Below are 22,612 nucleotides of genomic sequence, written 5' to 3' on the forward strand. Positions count from 1 at the left end.
AGTGTCCCTTTAGGTTGTTAAAGCTCTTGGAAGTGTTTAAGGGGAAGAAGAGGGTTTATACCCTAACAGACATCCTATTTACTACTCCAAATACTGGTGTAAAGCAGGAACTAATTAAATATACTGGCATCATGTGGCAATACGTTCCTACTGTAGCTGTTTAAGGGCATCTGCTCACTTAAACACAATCAGTTGCTATTAAGGAGTCATTTACCAAGTGCACAGATAACTTTCATGACAAAGAAAAATCCCAGCTTCTAACAATGCATTTTCTCCAAAATTCAGCTGGTAATTTTCACTCAAATGCCTTAAGCGCAAGACAGAACTCATTATTTGTACATATCCACATTCCAAGATACATCTTACTTTCAGCACTTTCACGTAACATGTCTTAAAAAGTATTATTTGTCCTTTACAGAGATGGATTTAGGATTTAGTGAGATGGGACAATTTTCTACATAGTGGATTAATGCCTCAAAAAAAAAAGTACATATATGACACATTTTTAGCATTAGAAAAGTAGCTCTCCCACCACATGCTGCCCTGCACCCCACCTACCCAATCCCTAAAACGGAATTTAGGAATCAAGCCATTAAATCTTTACAGACTGAAAAATCAGGGACATCCTGTTGATAACCAAACAGACTAACAGCTGCTCATTGTCTGAGAAGCATTTGTGCTGCGGAAGCAAATCTAGCACCAATGCCTTCTAAATGACCTACAGAAAATGATTAAAGGAAGAGTCACTGTTTTTTATTTTATTATTATTAGTTGGCACATGAGCATTACTGGCAGACTTTTTCCTGATGTCACTGGAAAAGCTACAAAATGAGTGTTGTGTTTTGGTTTTTTTTCTTTTGAACTATAAAAAAATTCTTCACTTGAGGCTGTGAATAAGCCAAATAAGTCAAACACACAAGTGAGGCACTTGAGAAAAAGAAATGGATAGTTTTCAAAAGCCACTCAATCTAACAGTTTAAATCCTGCCAGTTCATAAACATTAATATATTTAATGGTTTAAAATATGAAGACGTTTATCAGAATTTCTAAATTTTGTTCTATAAAAGTTCAGAAGTTAAAAATGGCCTTTGCTCAGGCACCAGATGCGGTGGTTCCTGAGAAGAGCTACACCTCTTAGCATGTAACTGACACTCCAAACAGAGATCTACAGACAGAAACTACTCTAACACACCTTTATACCCTTCTAGGAAACCTGGAAGCTCTGTGTAGGCTCAGGGGATCCTTAACTTCTTTGCCCTCCCACCGACTGCTAAGGTCCCTTTGAGGCTTCCAGGCAGCAAGGAGCTTTGTGCAAAGAACACACAGGCCTTGGAGTCAGAAAGGCTTGAGTTTCAGTTCCAGCTCTGTGTCTTGCAGGCTGTAAGATCTGACCAAGACTCTCCCCTTGACGTAACTCTGGTCAGGTTCCTCCAAGCCCTCTATGACTCGACCTTCAGTGTCCATCCTTGTAGGGCCTGTACCACCCAGTTGCAGCAAAAATCTTAAGTCAGTCTTGAAACCCTCCATCCTCGATATCTGATCAAATTCTTCATCCCCACCACCCCCCAAGTGATATCTGATCAGGCTGTCCTGCCTTCCGCAAGGATCCTGCTAGGTCTGTTTAACTAGAATCATCCCATGCCCATTGTTTCTGATGTTTCCTTTTAGTAATTTTCCATCCCCTGACCCCAACTCTGCTCCTTGGCTATAAATCCCCACTTGACCACCATGTATTCAACTGAGCCCGGATCTCTGCTGAGGTCTCTTTTCCCCTGCTGCAATAGTTCCTGAATGAAAATCTGTCTTTACTGCTTTAACTACTATACAACTCTGGTTTTCTTGGACAGACCATAGCTATGTTACTTGGTCTCTCTGAGCTTCAGTAACCTCAGCTATAAAATTGAAATAAAACCTATCTCACTGAGCTGTTGTGGGGATGAATACAGACTAAACAAAGATCACAACCCACAACTCTAGACTATGATAAACAAAAAATACGTTTGAAAGGCCCTGTACTAGAGATTCCACCTCTAATGAATGTCAGCCAAGGCCATCCTAATTCACTGTCTGGAACTCCTACAGGATATTTTAAGATTTCCAGTCTGTTTTCCAAAAATCTGCGGCCACATATTTTAATATTATATGATAAGATAAAAATTATTCTGTGGCAGTTATAGTACCTGGCTCTGGAGCCAGACTATCTCGACACTACTGTGTGATCTTGAACAGGTTATTTAACCCCTCTACCTCCGTTTCCTCATCTCTGAAGTGAGGATAATAATAATAGTACCTATTCTCTTGGTGTCGTTCTAAGGATGAAGTTAGCTAATACATGTAAAGCACTTGGAACATTGCCTGGCAAATACAATAAGAGCTCAATAAAAATAGGCTATTCTTATATTCTCAATCATGGTATATAATTTGCTTCTCCATTTCCTCTTCAGTGAAACTGTTTCAATGAAAAAAATTTTGAGGTTCATTAAGAAATAGTAAAAGTATTACAGAACGTTTGGTTACATAGGGCTAGAGGACCCAAATGGCTAAAATGAAAACAGTCATCAAGTCTAGATGAAGAAATACACTGCTGACGAGAATATAAAATGGTACAACCACATTGGAAAACTGACTGGCAACACCTACTAGAGGTGAACACAGGCATACCCCTAAATTGCCTAGAATTCCTAGGTATATAACCAACATAAATGCCCACAAAAAGTCATGCACTAAAATCTTCATACCAGCACTATTCTTAATAGCAAACAACTGAAAACTGCACAAACGCCCATCAACAGTACTGGGTGCAGTCACACAATGGGGCACTCCACAGTACTGAGAGTGACCAATTACAACTAACTACACACAACAGTGAGGGTGAGTTTCACCAACATAATGTAAAGCGAAAGAAGCCGGACGCCGAAGAGTATACACTGTATAATCTCGGTTATGAAAAGCCCTAGGAGAGGCTGGCCTAGATGCTGTGATGCAACGCCCGGGTCCCCCCCAGGAAGGAAGGATTACTCTGCCAGCTTTAGGAGTTGCCAACACAACACCCAGCAGCTGTCAGCCCTCCTTAGAAACTGCCTCTGTGGAAAAGAGCAGCAGCGCCCAAAGGCATGCCCTTCTTGTGCAACTCAGAACATCTTTGAAGGGCCTTTCCAGAATTCCACATGGGGTCAACTGAGGCTTCCACTAAGACTGAACTGCAGCTCAACTTCTCCCCCTGCCCAATCCTGCTCCCTTCCTATCTCTTCTCTTCCACTAGTGTTGATCCCAAGAGCTATCCCTGATACATTTCCTGAACGCTGATCTCTCACTCTTAGAGTCTGCCTCCCAAAGTATCCGACAAGCAAACGAGATCTGTGATGTGAGAGGTGAGGGCAGTGATGACTACTGTGGGGAGAGCAGGTAATGACAGGAGACAGCAGGAAGGAGATCCTCCAGGGTGCTGGTAACAGGCTTTCTACCTATCTGGGTGCTGGTCCTAGGACTGCTCCAATGGGATAAATTCACTTAATTGTAAACCTATGAGATATGCACTTCTTCCTACGTATATTATACGAAGTTAAAAGAAAATAAGGCAAATAAGAAAATGATGAGAATGGGACAGAACCTTAAAGAATATTTAGTCTCACCTCCTTGCGCATCCCTTAAATAACCCTTTTCTGTGCACTTAAACGTAGCTCAGCGAAGTCTAACCTGCGATTACAGACCAGCTGGTGACAAACCAGGCCAAGGACAGGCCCAGGCTTCGACAACAGCCTGTGCTGTTCTGACCAGACCATACTCTTGTGGGTAGCAACAGGAGTCAAATCCGAGGCTGGGCAAGGGCCTGCTGCAGCCGGCTCACTTCGCTGTCCGCTTTGCCTCGCAAGGAGGGAGACTCTGAGGTTAGCCGAAATGCAAGCACCCCAAAGGCACCTTTAGGTACCTTCACCTTTGAATCTTGAGAAACACACCTGGCTCTGAAATCAGAAGACTTAAAAATGTTTCTAGTGTAGACAAAACAGCATGCTTGACCCTTTGTGGTGTTCTCTCAAGAAAGGCCTTTCTCTCTTACCATAGCTGTCTGTTTTGTTTTGTTTTTTTATTAATTAATTTATTAATTTTTGGCTGCGTTGGGTCTTTGTTGCTGCGCTCAGGCTTTCTTCAGTTGCGGCGAGCGGGGGCTAGTCTTCGTTGTGGTGCACGGGCTTCCCATTGCGGTGCCATCTCTTGTTGCGGAGCACGGGCTCTAGGCGTGCGGGCTTCAGTAGTTGCGGCACGGGGGCTCAGTAGCTGTGGCTCACGGGCTCTAGAGCACAGACTCAGTAGTTATGGCGCATGGGCTTAGTTGCTCCGCGGCATGTGGGATTTTCCCAGACCAGGGCTCGAACCTGTGTCCCCTGCATTGGCAGGCGGATTCCTAACCACTGAGCCACCAGGGAAGTCCCATCTGGCTGCTTTTATTATTTATCTATCCCTTCATGGCCTCCTTCTCAAGAGCAGTTTTTAGTTTATTTAGGTAATAAAATGTCACATCTTCCCCTTTTACATAGGGAATAAAAAACACAAATAGGACAAAATATGTCCTCAATAGGGAAGATAAATTCCTTCATTTTCTTCACTGGCTCTTAATGAGATTATTGATAAACTCATTCCTGACCCTAAATTCACTTGCATCATTCCCACAGTAAAAACCACTCACCCTACAATTCTGGAAAACTTCAGTCCAAATCATTCCCTTAAAATGATGATGATGAAGACAGCCCCAAAAAAAGTTGAGAAACTATTGGAACAAAGTTGTTACTTTATTTCCAAAATAATTTAGTTCATCTTTGAGATGTAAGAACTAAAGACCATGGTGGTCTCTGGGAAACTAAAAGGGCTTTTGGTGCCCAATTCTTATGAACATTTTATACCAACAAAGAGGGAAGAATATGAGGAGGTTTACCTCATATGGAAGTTCTAATGCATTATTTAGGCTGGATCCAAGAGAAGAGTCAAATACATTGTCATCTCTTAAACTTGTTGTTATTGTAGTTTTCTGTCAGTATTTCTTAAAGAGTTGCACAGCCCCACAACTAAGCTCCAATAAAAATTTTTAGGCTTGCATAGCACAGGGAGATCAGCTCGGTGCTTTGTGACCACCTAGAAGGGTGGGATAGGGAGGGTGGGAGGGAGACGCAACAGGGAGGGGATATGGGGATATATGTATACATATAGCTGATTCACTTTGTTATACAGCAGAAACTAACACAACAATGTAAAGCAATTATACTCCAATAAAGATGTTAAAAAAAAAACACAAAATTTCAGGCTTGATCCCAAAGAATAGCCAAACACGCTTGTATTTCCTTTTAAACATTTGTTTTGAAGGAAGATATCACAGATTATATACAACTAAATTATTTAATTCTTTCTAAAATGGTTTGCCTCTCAGATAAATCTAAGTACATTCATCTCCCTTCAAGGCAGGGATGAAAAAGAATGCAATAATAAGGTGCATTCCATTCTTTATCTTAAACACTCAACAAGAAGCTGGCTAGGAATTTCCCACACACTGTTTTTTAGGTCATTTATTGATTTATTCATTTATTCAAACAAATATTTTTTGAAAGCCAACTCTATCTTGAAGCAAAAACCTAATTAACTCCTCTTCCTTACATATGGTTATAAAAAGATCTCAAAACCTCCCTTTTGACCACTAAGTAGAACTCTAAAACTCTCTTCCACCCCATAACAAGAAGCAATTTTACTTCCTAACCCTACCAGTCCTTCAATAAAGAACAGATGAAGAATGTCTTCTGAATGTTTTTTTGAAAAGATACCATGCTTTCCTTCCCACTGAAATACCAGAAGCAAAAGTCAGACCAAATCTGTCCCCTGGGAAGAGTAACTCTGGACTTTTCTAAAGGGATAAGATGAGTGTTATCAGATCTGTATAACATGGTCAGACAAGAGCCTGTGTCACACCTTCCCAAGCTCGCCCATGCGAGCATGCCTTGTGTTTAGAATAGACCTACAGACGAGAGAAAAATCAAAAGTCAGGTCTGTTGTTGACACCTGCTCTGTTAGTAACAGTGGTTCAGCACAGCTGCCGGGAATACCTCAGTTGGTCCAGCATACATCATGGGAGATGGGAAGATGGCCACCACTGTGGTTTCAGGATTCAGGACTCCTTCCTCCAGCACTGCAGCATGCTGCTTCATACGCCACATCAGAGGAACATCATCGTCCTTTGTCCAGCCACCAAGAGGGTGAAGGAGAAGGACAGGGCGCCGGTAGCCCCTCTCTAGAAGCTGCTTATGGGTATCCTGCATTAATAGAGCATGGCCATTGTGCACTGGGTTGCGTAATTGAAATGCAAAGACAGCATCTGAAAGAGAATATTCAGAGTTAATAATAGTCCTTTTCTAACAGATTACCTTCCAAAGGATAAGCAATTCTTCTTGAAGCTTGATGCTTAGGATTAAGCAAACACGCATGCTCAGAATCAGAAACTGGTGAAAAACATGTAGTGCGCTGACCATTTACTCCAAGGCAACACGATATAGTAATTATTACTTTACAAATCTTACAAGCCTGAGCATGTGTCACATAGTAGTGATGGATTTATAACAATTACTTTCTGCATTCATGGGCAACCTGAGAATGATAATCAGACTTTCTGGCCCTAACATCTCGGTTCAACTGCTTGCAATGGATATAAATTCTCGGTGTATGCCTTAATTACCCATCAAGTCAATCCTGCCGTTGGATCTAAGATACTCCTTTATTGAAGGAAGACAGAAAGACAGAGATACGTAGAGTTTAAAAAATTTACTTACTCTCCAAATAAGCTCATTTATACTGATTGCTCTGCTTGACTGGAACCCAATGTTGTTTTGTGATGCCAGGTCTCGATTTTGGATTATAGTTTAGCAACAACAATATCCCTTACAAGGACCATTACTATTACTCAAATGTTGAAAACTGCTGGATTAATTAAACTGGTTAACTATGTATCAGCTGATTACAACCCTGGCTTCACTCCTACATGGGGCTCTTGCTATCAGAAGACCTTTCTTAGAAGGCATGGTTCCTTGGAGTCATAGAGTAATTTCACAGAACAGAGTAACAACGCAGTTAGAGGAGCTCTGTATTTGATGCCCTCACAATATCTGATACATCATCACGCCATGTTGATCCAATCTTGACGCAGAGAGGAACAACTTCCTCTTCCCAAATAATTTTAAGCCGAATAGTACAACATCCCCAATCTATTCTCAGTTCTGACCCTCTTCTATCACCGTGACAAAAGGCACAGAAAGAAAACTATGGCACCCTACTTGACCAGGAGATTTTTGGGGACACATCCTGTGATATTCCAAGATTTAGAGCATTTTCACTATGCTTTGAAGTTCTCAAGTTACCTTTTCCTGAGAAACAAGGCTGGTTTTCACCAAAGAAATAGCTGCTAGCTTTTATCTGCTAGTTTTAGCATGCTGCAAATACTGCCAAATGGTGATTTTTCTAATTCCATCATTCCATCTACATGTACTAGTTGAATTTCTACTATAAGTTAGAGTCTCCACTTCTCCTCCTTATATGACATAAGATACAAAAAAGAAGTCTTGATACAAATATGTGAGTATTTAAAATTATGCTGCTTTAAGAAAATGGGAGGAGGGGTACAGACCTGAAAGTTTTTCTATCCTTCTGAAATCACTTCAAATTTTGGATATAGTATATGGATATCAAAAGATTCCAAAACATCCCTTTTAGCCATTAAGTAGAACTCCAGAACTCCCCTTCCCCAAGACCAAGAAGGAATTTTACTTCCTGACTCTATTATACTCCAGTCCTTCCAAAAAAGAACAGACGAAGAATGTCTCCTGAATATGAGCACTAACGTTGCTCCATTTAGGGGATTACTGCCTGAACTGAACCCGCATTCTGATTCTGGCCTAAATCTCATCAGCAAGGTTAGTTCTCTCCCCTCTCTTCCCTTCCCTTTGTACTGCCCATTCTTTGTAAACAGCCTTGAAGCACAACAGAGACACTTAACTAAGCATTAATAAATCCTACTACTGGGCTAATGTGAGTTACTGCACTGATGGAGAGGTTGGGGGCGAGTGGCTCCAGGCTTGCACCACGGGGAGGAAAGAGAGTAAGAGGACTCTGGCCCAGCACAAGCCTGCAGCACCAGGGCCGAGGAGATGCCTGCGTGGCAGGGGCAAATAGCGCCAGGGCTGAGAAGACAGCTCATTTGCCTGGGAGCGTAAACAGAGCAGATAAGAAAATAGATTGAGTAGAATGGCAGCCAGGATTCTCACTGTAGGAGAGGAGAAGCAAAAATACCAAAAAGAAGAAAGGCTAGAAAACACCACGTGGTATTGGATTAGGGTTGACAACAGCAGCGTGACCTCATGGTTTTCAGCTATATAGACAGATATATATACAGGAACAGATATAAATGTGTGTAAGTGTATGTGCTTATGCACATTTCTTGGTTCTGTCCGCTGAAAGGTCCTACAAGCAATGACTACCCAGTGGCAATGAGCAAAACTAAAGCCCAAATTTTACATTCTAAATACTACTCCTCCTCACTTAAACCAGGGTTCCTTGACAAAGTGGCCAATTGTAGGGCTAGGGAACGGAAAGTACAACATGAGCTGGAACGTCTTTTGTGTCATAAGGAAAGGAAGTGCTCAGAGAATAATGAGGACTTGTCAAAAGGATACAGCAACCAGTCTGACATGGTCCCAAAGGCCAACCTAGGACAAGCTAAATATCAAGTAAATAATACTATTAATGGATTGTAAACCACTGAGTAAAATAGGAATCTGTAAATCCAGAAAGAATAAAATAAATGAAAAAACCACTGGAGGAGAAGTGGAAACTCTAACTTACAGTAGAAAGTCAACTAATAAATGTAGATGGAATGATGGAATTAGAAAAATCACCATTTGGCAGCATTTGCAGCACGCTAAAACTAGCAGATAAAAGTTTGATGACAAGGGGATATTTATGGAGTCTCAAAATCTCTCCCCCAAAATACCTGTTAGTACATACAAAATAATTTGTTAACTTTACAGCACAAAAACCTGGTAAACATGATCTTAAATGATAAAAGTTAACTTTAAAAAAGTTAACCTCATCTGTAATAGGACAAATCAAAATTGTGAGCCACCAAATATGATGCACCAAGAATTCAGCATTGCTTCCTGCAGGATTCCTGACAAAAATGTGTAACTGGAACCTAATCATGAGGAAACAGCAGATAAACCCAAACTGAGAGACAGCCAAGAAAGTAAACGACATGACTATCCAAAAATGCCAAAGTTGTAAAAGACACAACAAAGACTAAGCGACTGTTCCGAATGAAGTGGACTAAAGAGACATGACTGACATCCTGAACCAGGAAGCAAAGGTGGCAAAGAGAAGATTTTAGCTGTCATTGTTGGTTTTGTGATAAAAGACATTATTGGGACAATGGCATGACGTGAGTGAAGTGCACAGATTAGACAGTGTTATTATATCAATGGTATTTTCCTGAGTTTGATGAGCATACTGAGGGTAGGTAGGAGACTGTGTTTATCTTCAGGAAATACATATGGAAATAACTAAGGAGTAATGAGGCATCATGTCTGCAACTTTCAAAGAAAGTGAGAATGAGAAAGCAAAGAAACATAATGTTAATTATGGAAACTGGGTGAAGAATATATAGGAGTTCTTGGTACTATTCTTGTAATTTTTCTGTAAATTTAAAATTATTTCAAAATAAAAAATTAAAAAACAAAGTAAAAAATTATGACAGGAGACATATGAACTGGTTATAACATGTAGATTTTATTTAGATCCTGATTCAAACAAACTATAAAAAAAAGAAATGTGACTATTATGAAATTATCAGAAATATAAACACTGACTAGATATTTGATAGTATTAAGAAACTATTGATATTATTATTATTTAGGTGCAATAGTGATATCATGGTTGTATTTTTTAAAGTCCTTACCTTTAAGAAATACTTTCTGAAATATTTAGATGGTAATGACATGGGGTTTGAGATTTGCTTCAGAATAATATGCAGGGATGCAATGGGGTAGGTAGGGGTACAGGTGAAACAAGAGTAGCCAAGAGTTGGTACCACTGAATTTGGGTTAGAGGTATACAGGGGTTCATTCACACTATTATATCTACTTACAAATGTAAGTAGCATATGTTTAAAATTTTCCCTAATAATTTTTAAAAGAGAAGATACATGTAGAAGCAGCACTGCTTTGGAACATGATATTTACGGGTTCAAATTACAGGTCTAACAATTTTTAACCATGGACTGTGGTCTTTAAGGACTTAATTTCACTTTTGACATCTTCGTAGTGGGGATGATACTAAGGTTACTGTCATGAAGATAAAATAATATAAAGTACCCAGCACGGTGAGATGTACATTGCAGTCACTTAAAAATTTAAGTTCCTTAAGACAATTCATTCTTTAAAAAAACCCAAAAAAACACCATATCTAAAAGTTCCTGGCAGGAAATTGAACCCACTGTTCTACTGGTGACTCAAGGTCTACTCTAGTACGAACTAACACTCCAGTGAGTGTTTCCAAGATGAGGGTGCATTAGCTCTGTGCTGCAATATGCAGCCTTCGCCTTCCTTAATCAGGAACAGGTGCCTAACTGTGAATAGGACCCCTGGGTAATACATCTCAGGTGTATGATGACTACATTCCTAGACTCCAATCAGGTCAAATCTGATTTTGTAAAATTGCCATTTAGCAAGATTATTTATATGACAGCATGTGCAAAAGGAAACATAAATAAATTCTGTCTCAAATATATGTGTTTCACAGATTCTAATAATTCATCTACCTAGGTTTCCTTTCCAAAAAGAATTAATCTAACTCCACACTGGACATTTAACAGATAAAGTTAAGATGAATGACTTGTTAAAAGTTTACATTAGCAGCATATAAAGGATTTTGCTGCCAAAATTTCTTCCAGGTAGAATTATTTCCTTATTATCAGTTCCATTCAGAAATCCAATGATCATTTGCTCTGTCTGCCCATTTTTTCTTGCCAATATTACCAGGTCTTTCCTAAACTTCCAGCCTTTTCAATCCCTTGTAACTATTTATCAATGAATTACACAAATGGCTTTAACTGCCTGTAGCTCCAGACTGCATTTTCATCCCCACCATCTGGTTTCCCCACTAGAGAACTTATGTGGATGAACAATGTAATGGAAGCACCTGATCCACTGGAAGCTTACATTCCCAAGGTACTGCCCCAACTAACATAACCCAGTATGCATCACCATTATATTTTCCTCCAACAATTTTCCATCAAGGATGGAAAAAGAATAATGGGCCACTATGGACCTGGGGCCACTGATACCTAGAGCAACTTTCAGTAATTCTTCACATTCTCATCCCCATTTTCTAAAGGACAGTGAATTCCCCGTTGTCACACCATAACTGGTAGAAAATACTTGCCTTTTCGCTTATAACTCTTTATGGATTAGTTGAAGACTGCTTTACCTAAGATCAGGGTTTCAACCGTGTTTGAAAATGGGACATTATCTTCAAAATGACTGGAATTTAATATTAACATTTATGATTTCCATTTCTTTCTAGCCTTCTGCCCCCATTTGTGGGAAAGGACCAGGAATTCCATAATTGTGATTTATAGAAAGTACATTGTGAAGCTGCTGATGCCGTGCACAAAAGCAAACTTTTTCCTTCAAGAGCTAGAGTGAATATTTTAAGCTTTGCAGGCTATGGGGCTTCTGCTGCAACTACTCAACCCTGCCGAGCAGTGCAAAAACAGCCACAGACGATGCATAAGTGACTGTGGATATTTCCCAGTAAAGCTTTATTTACAAGAACTGGCAGCGGGCCAGATTTGGCGTGCAGGCTGTGGTTTACCAACCTCTGAAAGACAAATGAAATTCGGGTGATGGAAGTAAGAGCACTGTAACCAAGACGCCTGGGGTGAGCAAAAGTGTGGAGGCAGGAAAGCAGATGTGTCTGAGGACACAGAATCATCCATCTTGTCAAAGATGGATACAAAGCCTAGCACTTGATATTACGCAGGATTTTGAATGATAGGTTAGGAAGGATACTGTGTTCCAAACAGAGGTTGTGAGTTAATCAGTAATGTTGCCCAGAAAATTAGGCTAGCAGACTGTGCAGGACTGAGGTGGGGGAGGGTCAGTGGGTGGAGTGGGGAGACAGCAAAATCAGAAGACCGTGGCACAGAAACGTGCTCCCATATTTTCCATATAAAATAAACCATCCACCAACTCTTCCATTCTCCCCACTCACTCGATCTATTCCTCCCCCAGGATACAGACGGGCTCGTCTGACCAATCACAACCTACACACTGGGAATGGGGTCACCACGGCAAAGACTGGCACTGCCTGCTCCCTCAAACCCCTCCCCAGTGCTGAGGTCACTGAGCAGTGCTCTGTGTGTTACTGACTCACAGATCTACGTCATCTGACCGAAACTCCCCTAAGCTCCACACCGTCTCTCCACCTGCCTCGTAGCACTCCACGGGCACCTCAGATCACCTCCTGCCAGCCTCCTTGCGTGCCTCTGGTCCTCCTCCACGCCCTCTGAGAGCAGGCACCACTACCCACTGCAGAGTCTTAGACTCTGGAGGACCACTGCCATCCTCCACACGCAGTGCGTTGCTCTGCTCCCTAAACCTCACTAAACCCTGCTTTCTTCACTCCCCAGGCCCACACCAGCCCTTCATCCCTGCTTCACAAGACAACTGGTCTCCCCCCACAACCCCATCTAGCCTCCATCCAGCAGCCAAAGCAGGCAGGGGGGCAGGGAAGAAAGGAGTTGGGACAGGATGAAAATTCTGTTTTAGATACACTGTCCCGGGGGAACAGTGAAACTGGTCCTGCCCCCAGGAGCTTACATCTAGTCAGAGGAGGAGAAGCAAACATTCACTAATCAGACAATAAATCCATGTTAGAAGGAATATACTTCCTTCAACTCCAAGAGGACGTGATTAGGGCTTCCCTGGTGGCGCAAGTGGTTTGAGAATCTGCCTGCCAATGCAGGGGACACAGGTTCGAGCCCTGGTCTGGGAAGATCCCACATGGCCGCGGAGCGACTAAGCCCGTGAGCCATAATTGCTGAGCCTGTGCGTCTGGAGCCTGTGCTCCGCAACGGGAGAGGGCCACGATAGTGAGAGGCCCGCGCACCGCGATGAAGAGTGGCCCCCGCTTGCCGCAACTAGAGAAAGCCCTCGCACAGAACGAAGACCCAACACAGCCATGAATAAATAAATAAATAAAATAAAAAAAAAAAAAAAAAAGAGGACGTGATTAGATCTTTGTTTTCAGAAGGTAAGTCTGGTGACAATGTGAATGATAAAGTGATGGAAGAAAAGAATGGGAATGGAGTCACTCCTTCAACTAATCCCTTCCTGCTCTGCCACATAGTGAGTATGAAACCCCTGCCAAATCCAAAAGGTACTTTCCTGTTTTAAAGTCCTGACCTCTCTGCTGCCTTTGACATAAAAAAAAAAAAAAAAAAAAAAGCTATGCCACTGTCTTCATAGCCTCAAGGCCTGCTAACCATGGCACCAACCTTTCTATTCATCTTGCCTCTACGCTTTTTCTTTAGTAAACAACCATGAAACACTGAAGAAAATTTGGAGGGGAAAAAACCACCCAAATGCACTATCTTAATATACTGTTTTTGGGTTTTTTGCATAGTCTCCCTAGTTTTTCTCCTTATGCATACATTTTTACACAGATGTGATCAAATGTGTATGACATTTTATATTCTGCTTGGCCCATTTTGGTCTAGTCACCTGTTTCTGACATCCTGTGTCCTCTCAGAGCCCAGAGTTCATTGCTGGGTCCTATGAAATTCTTTCTTTACGTACTCATTCAGGAGACTCACCCCTGCGCCTGGATTCAATTACCATGTGCATACAGATGGCTTCTGTTAGCTGCATCCTAAGTCCTGCCTTCCAACTCATCAGTTACAGAGACTTATTACTAAAAACGTTTCAATAGATGCTGCTCATTACCACCCCACCCCTCAATTCCTTCACCTTCACTTACTACCCTCACATCTCAAGCCAAAAGCAGGTCCAGCTTCTAAAACCTGCACCTTCTCCTATGCCTCATGTCTAAGTAAGGAAGAGCCCCATACTACAGTTCCTCTCCCTCCCCTCCGGATTCGACACCATCCAGTTCAGGAGCCAACACACCATGTTAACAAGTACGTCTGATCCCTTTCCCTCCAGCAGACGGAAGGGGAAGAAGACAGTGAAGAAGGTTCTTCTCAGGATGTGCTGATTTCTGACAGGGGAAGGAATGACAAACCGTGAGGTGTTTTCTGGTGGTGGGAGGAGGGTGGGCCCTGACCCCCAGAATACGTGCAGGACGCGGGCTGCCTAATCTAGCGCCACGGCCACGGAACCCTGATGTGGCACAGTACAAACACCTGGGCTGGACCCCTGTGCTGCACTTTCTCTTGCACCCCGCAGGGTCCGGGGACAAGTGCAGCTCCCCAGCAGGGCAGCTGTGAGCAACGAATGAGCTGGTCAGGCAGGGGAGCGCTGCTAACTCCTTCCCCCAGATTTCTCAGACCTGCGCTTCGCTGCCCAGCCCAAGGCAGAGCCTGGCCTGCATCCCAACAGCTAGACCCAGAATTACAACATCCGCCTGCTGTCTCCTTTCAACTTCTCTGAAAACTGGTCTGCATACAGCAGTAATTAATAAGTCTTCTCTTGCAGTCTACGCAAGCTCTATTATCTGCACGTTACCCCAAAGCTCTAAGTACAGGGCATTTCTGATTTTCCCCAAATCAATACAGTAGCTGAACAAGAGGGTCCTGACGGTCGCTCTAGCGTTGCTGGGAGGGCAGGCTGGGGTTGCACGCACGCTATGTTTTTGTGGGAGTTTTTTGAAGAGAGTCGGAAATGAGAAAGAGTTTGATCCCCCCTCCTCCCTCGGGAATGTCATTTCTTTTACTTAAATGGCTCATGGGCGGGGGGGGGGGAATCAACAAGACAGGGCTAGGCTACTTGAGTAAATATGAATAGACTAGAATTTTTCACCAACAGGCACTCTCATACCCCAAAGTATGGCAGCAAGTTGCTTTTCTTTCTCAGGACTAGAAATGCTTTCAAATTAAAGTGAAAAATAATGTTGGATATAAAGCTTTTTTGCCAGCTGGACTCTGTACTGCCTGTTCTCCATTCCCCTTCCTGTCCAGCCCTGTCCCGTGCCTCTGTGCGCGTGTGCACACGTGCATGTGCGTGCGTGTTTGGGCGTGGGAGTGCTGTACTTCTGCCTCCATATGGGAGACATCAGTAGGCAACCAGAGGACGGAGGACAAAAAGTCTTGCCCCAGTAGCATCCTGCTTCAGCGCTGTGATTACAGCGGGGTCTACACCCCAGACAACTAGCTCCTGCTCGGCAGCCCCTTGCCACAGCTCCAGCTCCTCTTACCCCATTTCAGAAACAATGCTGCCTTCCGATGCCCTGTCAGGAATGGTAATACTACCCCAAATTGCCAGTCCCCGGATGCCTCATCATTCCTTGGCGGTTCCCTTAGCCCTGACCGCCCATCTTTAAATACTCACGTTGTTAGATAATGTTCACAGCCTCATCTGAGTGTGCCTTGACCTGACTGACAAGAGGCTCCATCACCCAACCTCAGATTACAGCACCTCCAGCCCACTGCCGCGTATGGGCAAGAAAGCCCGGTGCCTTCAGAGGCAAACTATCTGCTTCCACCTCGGCTTTCTCAGGCATCTGTTGTTCCCAACTTTGCCTAATATATCCGTCTACTGTCTCTATCCATTCATTTAAAATACAGTCTGTGGCTCAACAACTTGACAAAGCTTTCTCAGATTTATTCAACACTGTGCTACCCCATACTAGCTTGAAAGAAATTATGTCAGCGTTTCCCTTTGTAACCCAGCAGGACACCAGTACTCTGTGTGGAATAAACACTAACTGGCTCTTACTTGGCTTAAGTGAAATTCAGTCTTTCTTTCCAGGATAGTGGTCAATCATCGGTGGTTCAAAGAACTTGCCATCTGGAACCGTGTCACCTTGCAATCACTGACGTGGGTATTTAAAGACCTCTCAAACCTTCCAGCTACAGAAAGTCTAGAAACAGCAAAACTGATCATATCAATGTGCACAGGACAACAACCCAGCACAGGGTAATCCAAAGATTACCTAATATTCCCTAAGATGAGGGGAAGGAGAAGGAGGGAGAGGTAAGAAAAGAAACCCTAAGTAAAAGAAAAAAAAATATTCCCTGTTTTCTCTCCCTTGAACTATGATTTGTACACAAGAGTAGATGACTTGTTATTGGCTTCCAGAAAGAGTGAATAAGAACTATAAAGGGACCTCCTCAGTCTGTTGCTTATTTGCCTTAGTCTAAAATGGAAAAGTAAAGAAAATAACACTCCATCATCTTTTTTGCTGGATTTAAGGCTAATAACCAGCTCTCAGCTACTTTAAACAAAGTTGCAATCACTCATTATGCAACAAATCCTCTAAATGATTTAAAATGTTTGGTACACAAGGAAGAATGTAAAACAGACGTAATATAAAGTCTTGGATTATGAATGATAATTTCTTGATAAGACCCCTCAACAGTGCTAAAAATTTATTTAGTAACACGAATTCCAGATATAAATTATTTTGAAAACAAATTAACGTAAGCAAGGAGGTCTCAGCAAGTCCTCAGCGAAACATGTTCCTCTTCACCAGAAAAAAAGAGAGAAGTCTACACATATTAAACTATCAGATGCTTCTGGATGCAAATAAACGAAGACCCAACTAGAAGTGTCTCATACAACTCAAACATGCATTAGGTCTTTGAACAACAAATCTGGATACAGAGGACCCAAGGGCTGGATCAGAAACTCAAACAGTATAAGATTCTTATGGATTCTCATGGTACAAAACGGCTACCAGAGCTCCAAACATTGCACCCTTACATGACAGTATCCAAAGCAGGAGGAAGAGGAAGGATGGGAAAGGATAACTTTTTGTCCTAAGCCAGATTCTTTTCAGGAAGGAAAACCTTTCCCAGAAGCCCCACTTGCTTACATCTCAAAGGTCAAAACTGACTTACACACGGACCTTTAAGTCACACACTAACAAAAGAGAATGTGGCACCATCACTGACTTATAGCAGTCATGATACAGTTCATGATACAGTCCTCTATGACTGGGCCCAAAACGTGTTAGCAAGAAAGAAGAAAACAAACTGCTGTATAAGCAAGCACCAAGTGTAATATTCGGAGAAATTCCTGCACAAGTAGTTTAAGCCAAATATGTGCTTCAAATTCAGAGGAGAGGAATAAAATTCAGAAGGAGGAACGGGGTACTACACTATCAAATACCGTAAGGGGGCCAAGCAAAAAAATGTGCGTGAACGAGGCAGGCTGGTGGGGGACTGTGGAGCTCTGAAGAGTGTGTGTCCATCTCAGGCCTCCAGTTCTTGATCTCTTTCACATCACTTCAAATATCAGCTAATTACGATACAGCTTAAGAAAAAACAGATACTCTTTCTCTTCCCTTTACTTGTATACCCTTTACTTACTGGTAAAACTAGCTTCCAACTCACATAACAGAATAATGACACCTTAACCTCTTACTGTGTGCCAGGTACTGTTACGGTGCTAACCATCTTAGCTCATTTCACTTTTTAAAAATAAAATCCTATGTGTCAGGTACCATCACTGTCCTCATTTGTACAACTAGGGAACTGAGCCTTAGAGAGGAAACCCCTTTCCCCACAACCACATAACTTCTAAGTGGTAAAGTAGGGGGCAGTGTGCACACAGGACTCTGAATGACTACCCAGGATCTGAGAGGTCACAGAACCTAAACACAACTGATGAAATGGGAGCTCTTGCCCAGATTCTGGAGTCACTTGGGAAGGCGGGCTTCTGGTTAATAAATACGGCTGGGTGGCCAGGTAGTTCCTTAAAAGGCATCCATATCCACCTGACTTTTCTCAGCCGTATCTCCTCAATTTGTACACAGAAGATACTTTAAAAAGCAGCACCAATGCTTAGTGTTTAACCATTTCTGTAGTGGGTGAGAATTCACTAGCAGCATGATTGTAGGAGGCTTCAAATTCTTCAGACCTTAAAAAACAGCCTCCCAAAATCTACAGCGAATACTGTGGCAGGCATCCGGAATTTGCAAGTGTGGGTGCACCAGTGTAAACACATCATTTACCTACTTTTGTGTAAAAGATCTGCTAATCACAGATGTCTAATATAAAAATCCCTGTCCTGGGGCACTTTCTAAGACAGTATTATAAAGAACAGTTTCTACAAACTCTCTATATTTACTGCTCACTTCATCCTAATCCAGAAATCTGAATCATTATTAACCTACTCTTCAACAACTTTTTCTGTTATTTGTTGACTCTCTCTTCTACACCATAAACTCCTGTCTTATTTATTTATGAATCCTCAGCACTTGGTACTCTGGCATATAAAGATGCAAAACAAACACTTGCTGAATGAACAGCAAATGTGATATTGTTGTTCTATTATTTTCTGCAGTGGTACATTCCACTCCAATAAGACATTCTGGGATATAAAGCACATTGATATGAGTGAACTACACAGGTTGATTCAGATTGACTACCTTTCCTTACATATTCCATTGCTAACTAAATTTATCTTTACTCCTCATTCTGTCTTACATTTTAGCAAGCATTGGAAAAAATCTTCAAGAACCTCCCCATCAAGGAGAAACTCCAAGTAGTCTCATGTTAGATAATTAGGTCCATGTCTTACCTGCATTCATATCTTTAAACTTCTGCTTTAGCTCAGTAGGAGTAAAGCGATACTGATCAAGACCATCATTCCAATAAATTCGGTCCAAGACTTGAAGATCTCCTCCAATCAGCCAATCTCCTTGTTCCATAACCATCTAATGGCAAGAGAAAGAAAATAATTTTTTTTTTAACAGGAACCAATATCAAAGTAAGTAAGAACATTTCTCTCATACAAGCTAAATATACCTGTAAACTACTCTCATCTTAAGGTCAATGGTCAATCTGTTTGGTTTATCAACTGAACTGGCATTAGAGATGCTGTAGAATTAGAATATATTTTATAATTTTGCAAAGGATTTGTGATGCAGCTATTATATTTGCATATGAAACGCAAACAAAGTCAAAATGAATAATTACGACTTTTTTAAGTAACCAAAACATTCTTTTCATTGCTGTTGTTATGTTGATTAACAGAAAAGTGTGTAAGCCTGGGTCATCCTGCCCTCTTGTGTTCTCCAATCCTAAACTTTTGAGCAATTAAAGTAATGATGATGGAGCTGAACACAAATTCATGCCTTCCAATCTCCACACCACCTCAAATTTCTTTCAGCTTCATTGGGGTCCTTTCTCTGCATCTGAGAGGAGAAGATATACCCTCTAGGACCCGTCCATTTTTGCAATGCAGCTCAAGCTCTTCCCCCACTGCTTCAACTCACCTGCTAACAATGCACCTCAACTGCGTAGTCACTTCCTGCCTGGTCTCCCTCACTAGTAGGTCTCTGCCCATCCACCAAACCACTCATTCAACAAATATTCACTGAGGACTGGTATGTGTCAGGGCCTGTGCTAGGCACTGGGAAATACAGCAGAAAACGAGAGAGAAAGATCTTACTCCAATGGAGCTTATATTTTAGTGGGCGAGACGGAGGAGAAACCAGAGAAGTATCAGCTAGTGATAAACGTTGCAGAGAAAACAAACAGGGCACTGGAACACGGTGTCCAGGGAGTAGAGTGAATGGCATTTAAGAGAAAGGAGTTAGTAAATGCCTCTCTGAGGAAGGTGACATTTAACCTGAGATGATGAAAAGGAACTCATCACGGAGGTGAAGTAGTTCATGCAGACGGACACCAAGTGCAAAGTCCTGGCGCAGAAACACGTTTCTGTCTTTGAGGAACAGAAAGAAAGCTAATGTGGCTAGAAGGTCAGAAAGGCCAAAGCAAGGAGAGGGGCAGCGGTAGTGGAAGAGATCGTGGAAGAAGGCCAGGGCCGGATCCCACAGGGCCTCACAGGTTTTATTCTGATTACAATGAGCAGCCACTGGAGAGTTTTAAAGGGGGCAGTGATATGTTCAGATCTATATTTTTAAAAGACTCACTCTGGCTGCACTAAGGAGAATGGATTTCAGTGGGTATGACAGGAAGCAGGACTCCAGCCAGGAGACTGGGAGGGCGTGGCCGGTACCAGGGGGGCATGGGGCTGGAAGAGGGACACCCTGCTCTAGACCACCCGGCTGGCTTCTTAAATCACCACGTCGTTTGTGACCCTGTCAAATCTGCCTGCCACCTCTCTGTTCCTAGGAAGGCAGAGCAGCACAGGGGAAAGAGCACAGAAGACCTAAGACAGACTCTAATCCTGACACCTCACAGGTACCTCTGCAGCTCTGGGCAAGTTGAACCCACTCTAAGACTCCTCAGAATAAAGGAAATAACCTTGTCTACTTCTAAGGGTCACTGTAAGGGCTGAAAAGCAGAAACGTGGTTGAAAAGCATAAATACATGTAAATTGTTATTATGACTGAACAAAATTTTAACACCTTGGAGTAGAAATTGAAGCCCAAGGTCCTCTCTCCCGCTCGACCACCAACTATCTCTCAAACGCACCGAGTCTTTGCTCCTCTGGCTCCAGAAACCTGGAAAGCTGTTTCTTACAGTTCCCTCCTATCCAAATCCTACTGGTCCCTCAAGGCTGCACACCAAGTACTAACTAACCTAAGAAGTCTTACAGACTGCTCTAAATAAAAGTGGCACACAATATAAACAGCATTCACATATGTTCAGTGATTAAAAAATGTCTCCTCCAATGAGTTCATATAAAAAGTACTCTCTAGTGGTAGGGATTACATAGTACGTGAAGCTCTACATAAACCAGTAATGACTTTCTGCTAAGGATTATGGAAGATGGCTTTAAAGCCCAAGGTCTTGGATTCAAATCAGACCCTCATCCCAACCATAAGCTGCGTAACTTTGGCCAAGAACATATATCCCCCATAAAGTCTCAATTTCTCCATGTGTAAGATGGAAATGCCACCCATCCTATAGGTCTGCTATGTGGTTCAAAAAATTTACATAAGCATGGTTTGTAAACTATGTTATTTGTTATTAATAACTGTAAATTTTAATGCTGAAGGAATGTCTGACACCACCATTAGTTCAACCTCCTTATTTTATAAAATAATATATCTGCCTGCTTTTTAAGTTTATCACTTTTTTGTCCTACATAAGACAATGAAATGAAATTTAGCACACTTCCATGATCTAAACAGATGCTATATAAAGTTTCTAGGTAAAGCTACTAAAATTTCACTTAGTTTCTTAGTTTCTTTTCTTTTTTTTTTTTTTGGCTGTACCATGCAGCTTGCAGGATCTTAGTTCCCCGACCAGGGGTCCAATCAGGGCTCTGGCAGTGAAAGCGCTGAGTCTAACTACTGGACCACCAGGGAACTCCTTCGCTTAGTTTCTTTTAAAGTTCAAAGGCTACTTTAAAACGAATGACAGAAATGTGACTTCAATGATAACATTTCACATACAATACATAAAATACATGAGGCCCTTCGGGGAGACTAATTAAAAATTTCACTGCTTTCATACCAGAAACACAATGTTCAATTAAAAGCCCAGATTAGATAAAATCACCCAGCATGGGTTCCCATAGCACCCTGCCATCACATCCTACCTGTAAGTACAAGTTCAATGTCTGTGCCCACCACCAGACAGCATGCCCCAGGCATATAAAGATTGCCCTGCCGTGCACATCAGCCCTATATACCCAGCACTAGCACCTAGCTCAGTGCCTGGTGTACAGTAGATGTTTAAAAAATATTTGCTGAATATTTATGTGGACCAAACGACAAAACCATATGCTTATCACACGAAGTTCCAGCCTTGATTCTGCAAAATATTAACAGTTCCAGTGGCATAGTTGATATACAGGTAATGCCTCACAATTCAGCACAAACATTATTGGCAAATCAAGATAAAATGCGGCAAGGTTGACTCAGGACCTTGATGTAGGGGTGGTTCTTGCATGTTGTTCCCCACTGCCTGGCACAGCGCTCCTCCTTCCTGTGCTCAAAAAACTCTGGATTGCGAAGAATAGCCACGCGGCGGCCCTCGTACATCAGAGCAAAAGCCGTGCAGCCGTCCAGCCTCTCTTTATCTTCCTGAGTAGCTGTCAGAACTATCGGTACTGACAAGTTAATGACACCCCCTGCAGGGCACAAAAGAACATAAAGCACACAGCTTGCATTACTCAGCGGGGGCCTCGCATCTACCTTTCACACTTCAGTAGACACTCTTCAAATAATAAAAGATTTATTGCTCCAGTGACAGTGTTCCACTGGTACCTGGCACAGAAAAGCAGGGAGAGAATAAGCAACAAACCCAGAGTTGAAAAAAAAACAAAACAGCAAAAATTAAGAACATCAACATCGTGTGTAGCAATACTCCTCACAACCACTCATGAAACTGTCTTTAGGGGGAAGAATCACAGAAGTTTAAGAAACTGTTGAGTAAGGAAGAATCAGCTGGTAAAGCCTAACGTCACCAAAAATATATGAGTAAGATAAA

At 42.1% G+C, this 22,612-nt stretch overlaps 1 protein-coding gene across 3 annotated transcripts in view; it reads right to left on the reverse strand.

Moving 5' to 3' along the window:
* Positions 1-22,612, reverse strand: part of PAPSS1 (3'-phosphoadenosine 5'-phosphosulfate synthase 1) — a 103,157-nt gene that overhangs the window by 26,826 nt on the left and 53,719 nt on the right. For all 3 annotated transcript variants that reach the window (XM_036853440.1, XM_036853441.1, XM_036853442.1), the window contains 3 exons: positions 22,048-22,253; positions 18,786-18,921; positions 6,087-6,355 (listed from right to left, as the gene is read on the reverse strand). In XM_036853440.1, coding sequence (XP_036709335.1) covers positions 6,087-6,355; positions 18,786-18,921; positions 22,048-22,253 — 611 coding nt within the window. The remainder of the gene's footprint in view (positions 1-6,086; positions 6,356-18,785; positions 18,922-22,047; positions 22,254-22,612) is intronic.

Source organism: Balaenoptera musculus, chromosome 5 (assembly GCF_009873245.2).
Source record: "Balaenoptera musculus isolate JJ_BM4_2016_0621 chromosome 5, mBalMus1.pri.v3, whole genome shotgun sequence".
NCBI lineage: Eukaryota > Metazoa > Chordata > Mammalia > Artiodactyla > Balaenopteridae > Balaenoptera > Balaenoptera musculus.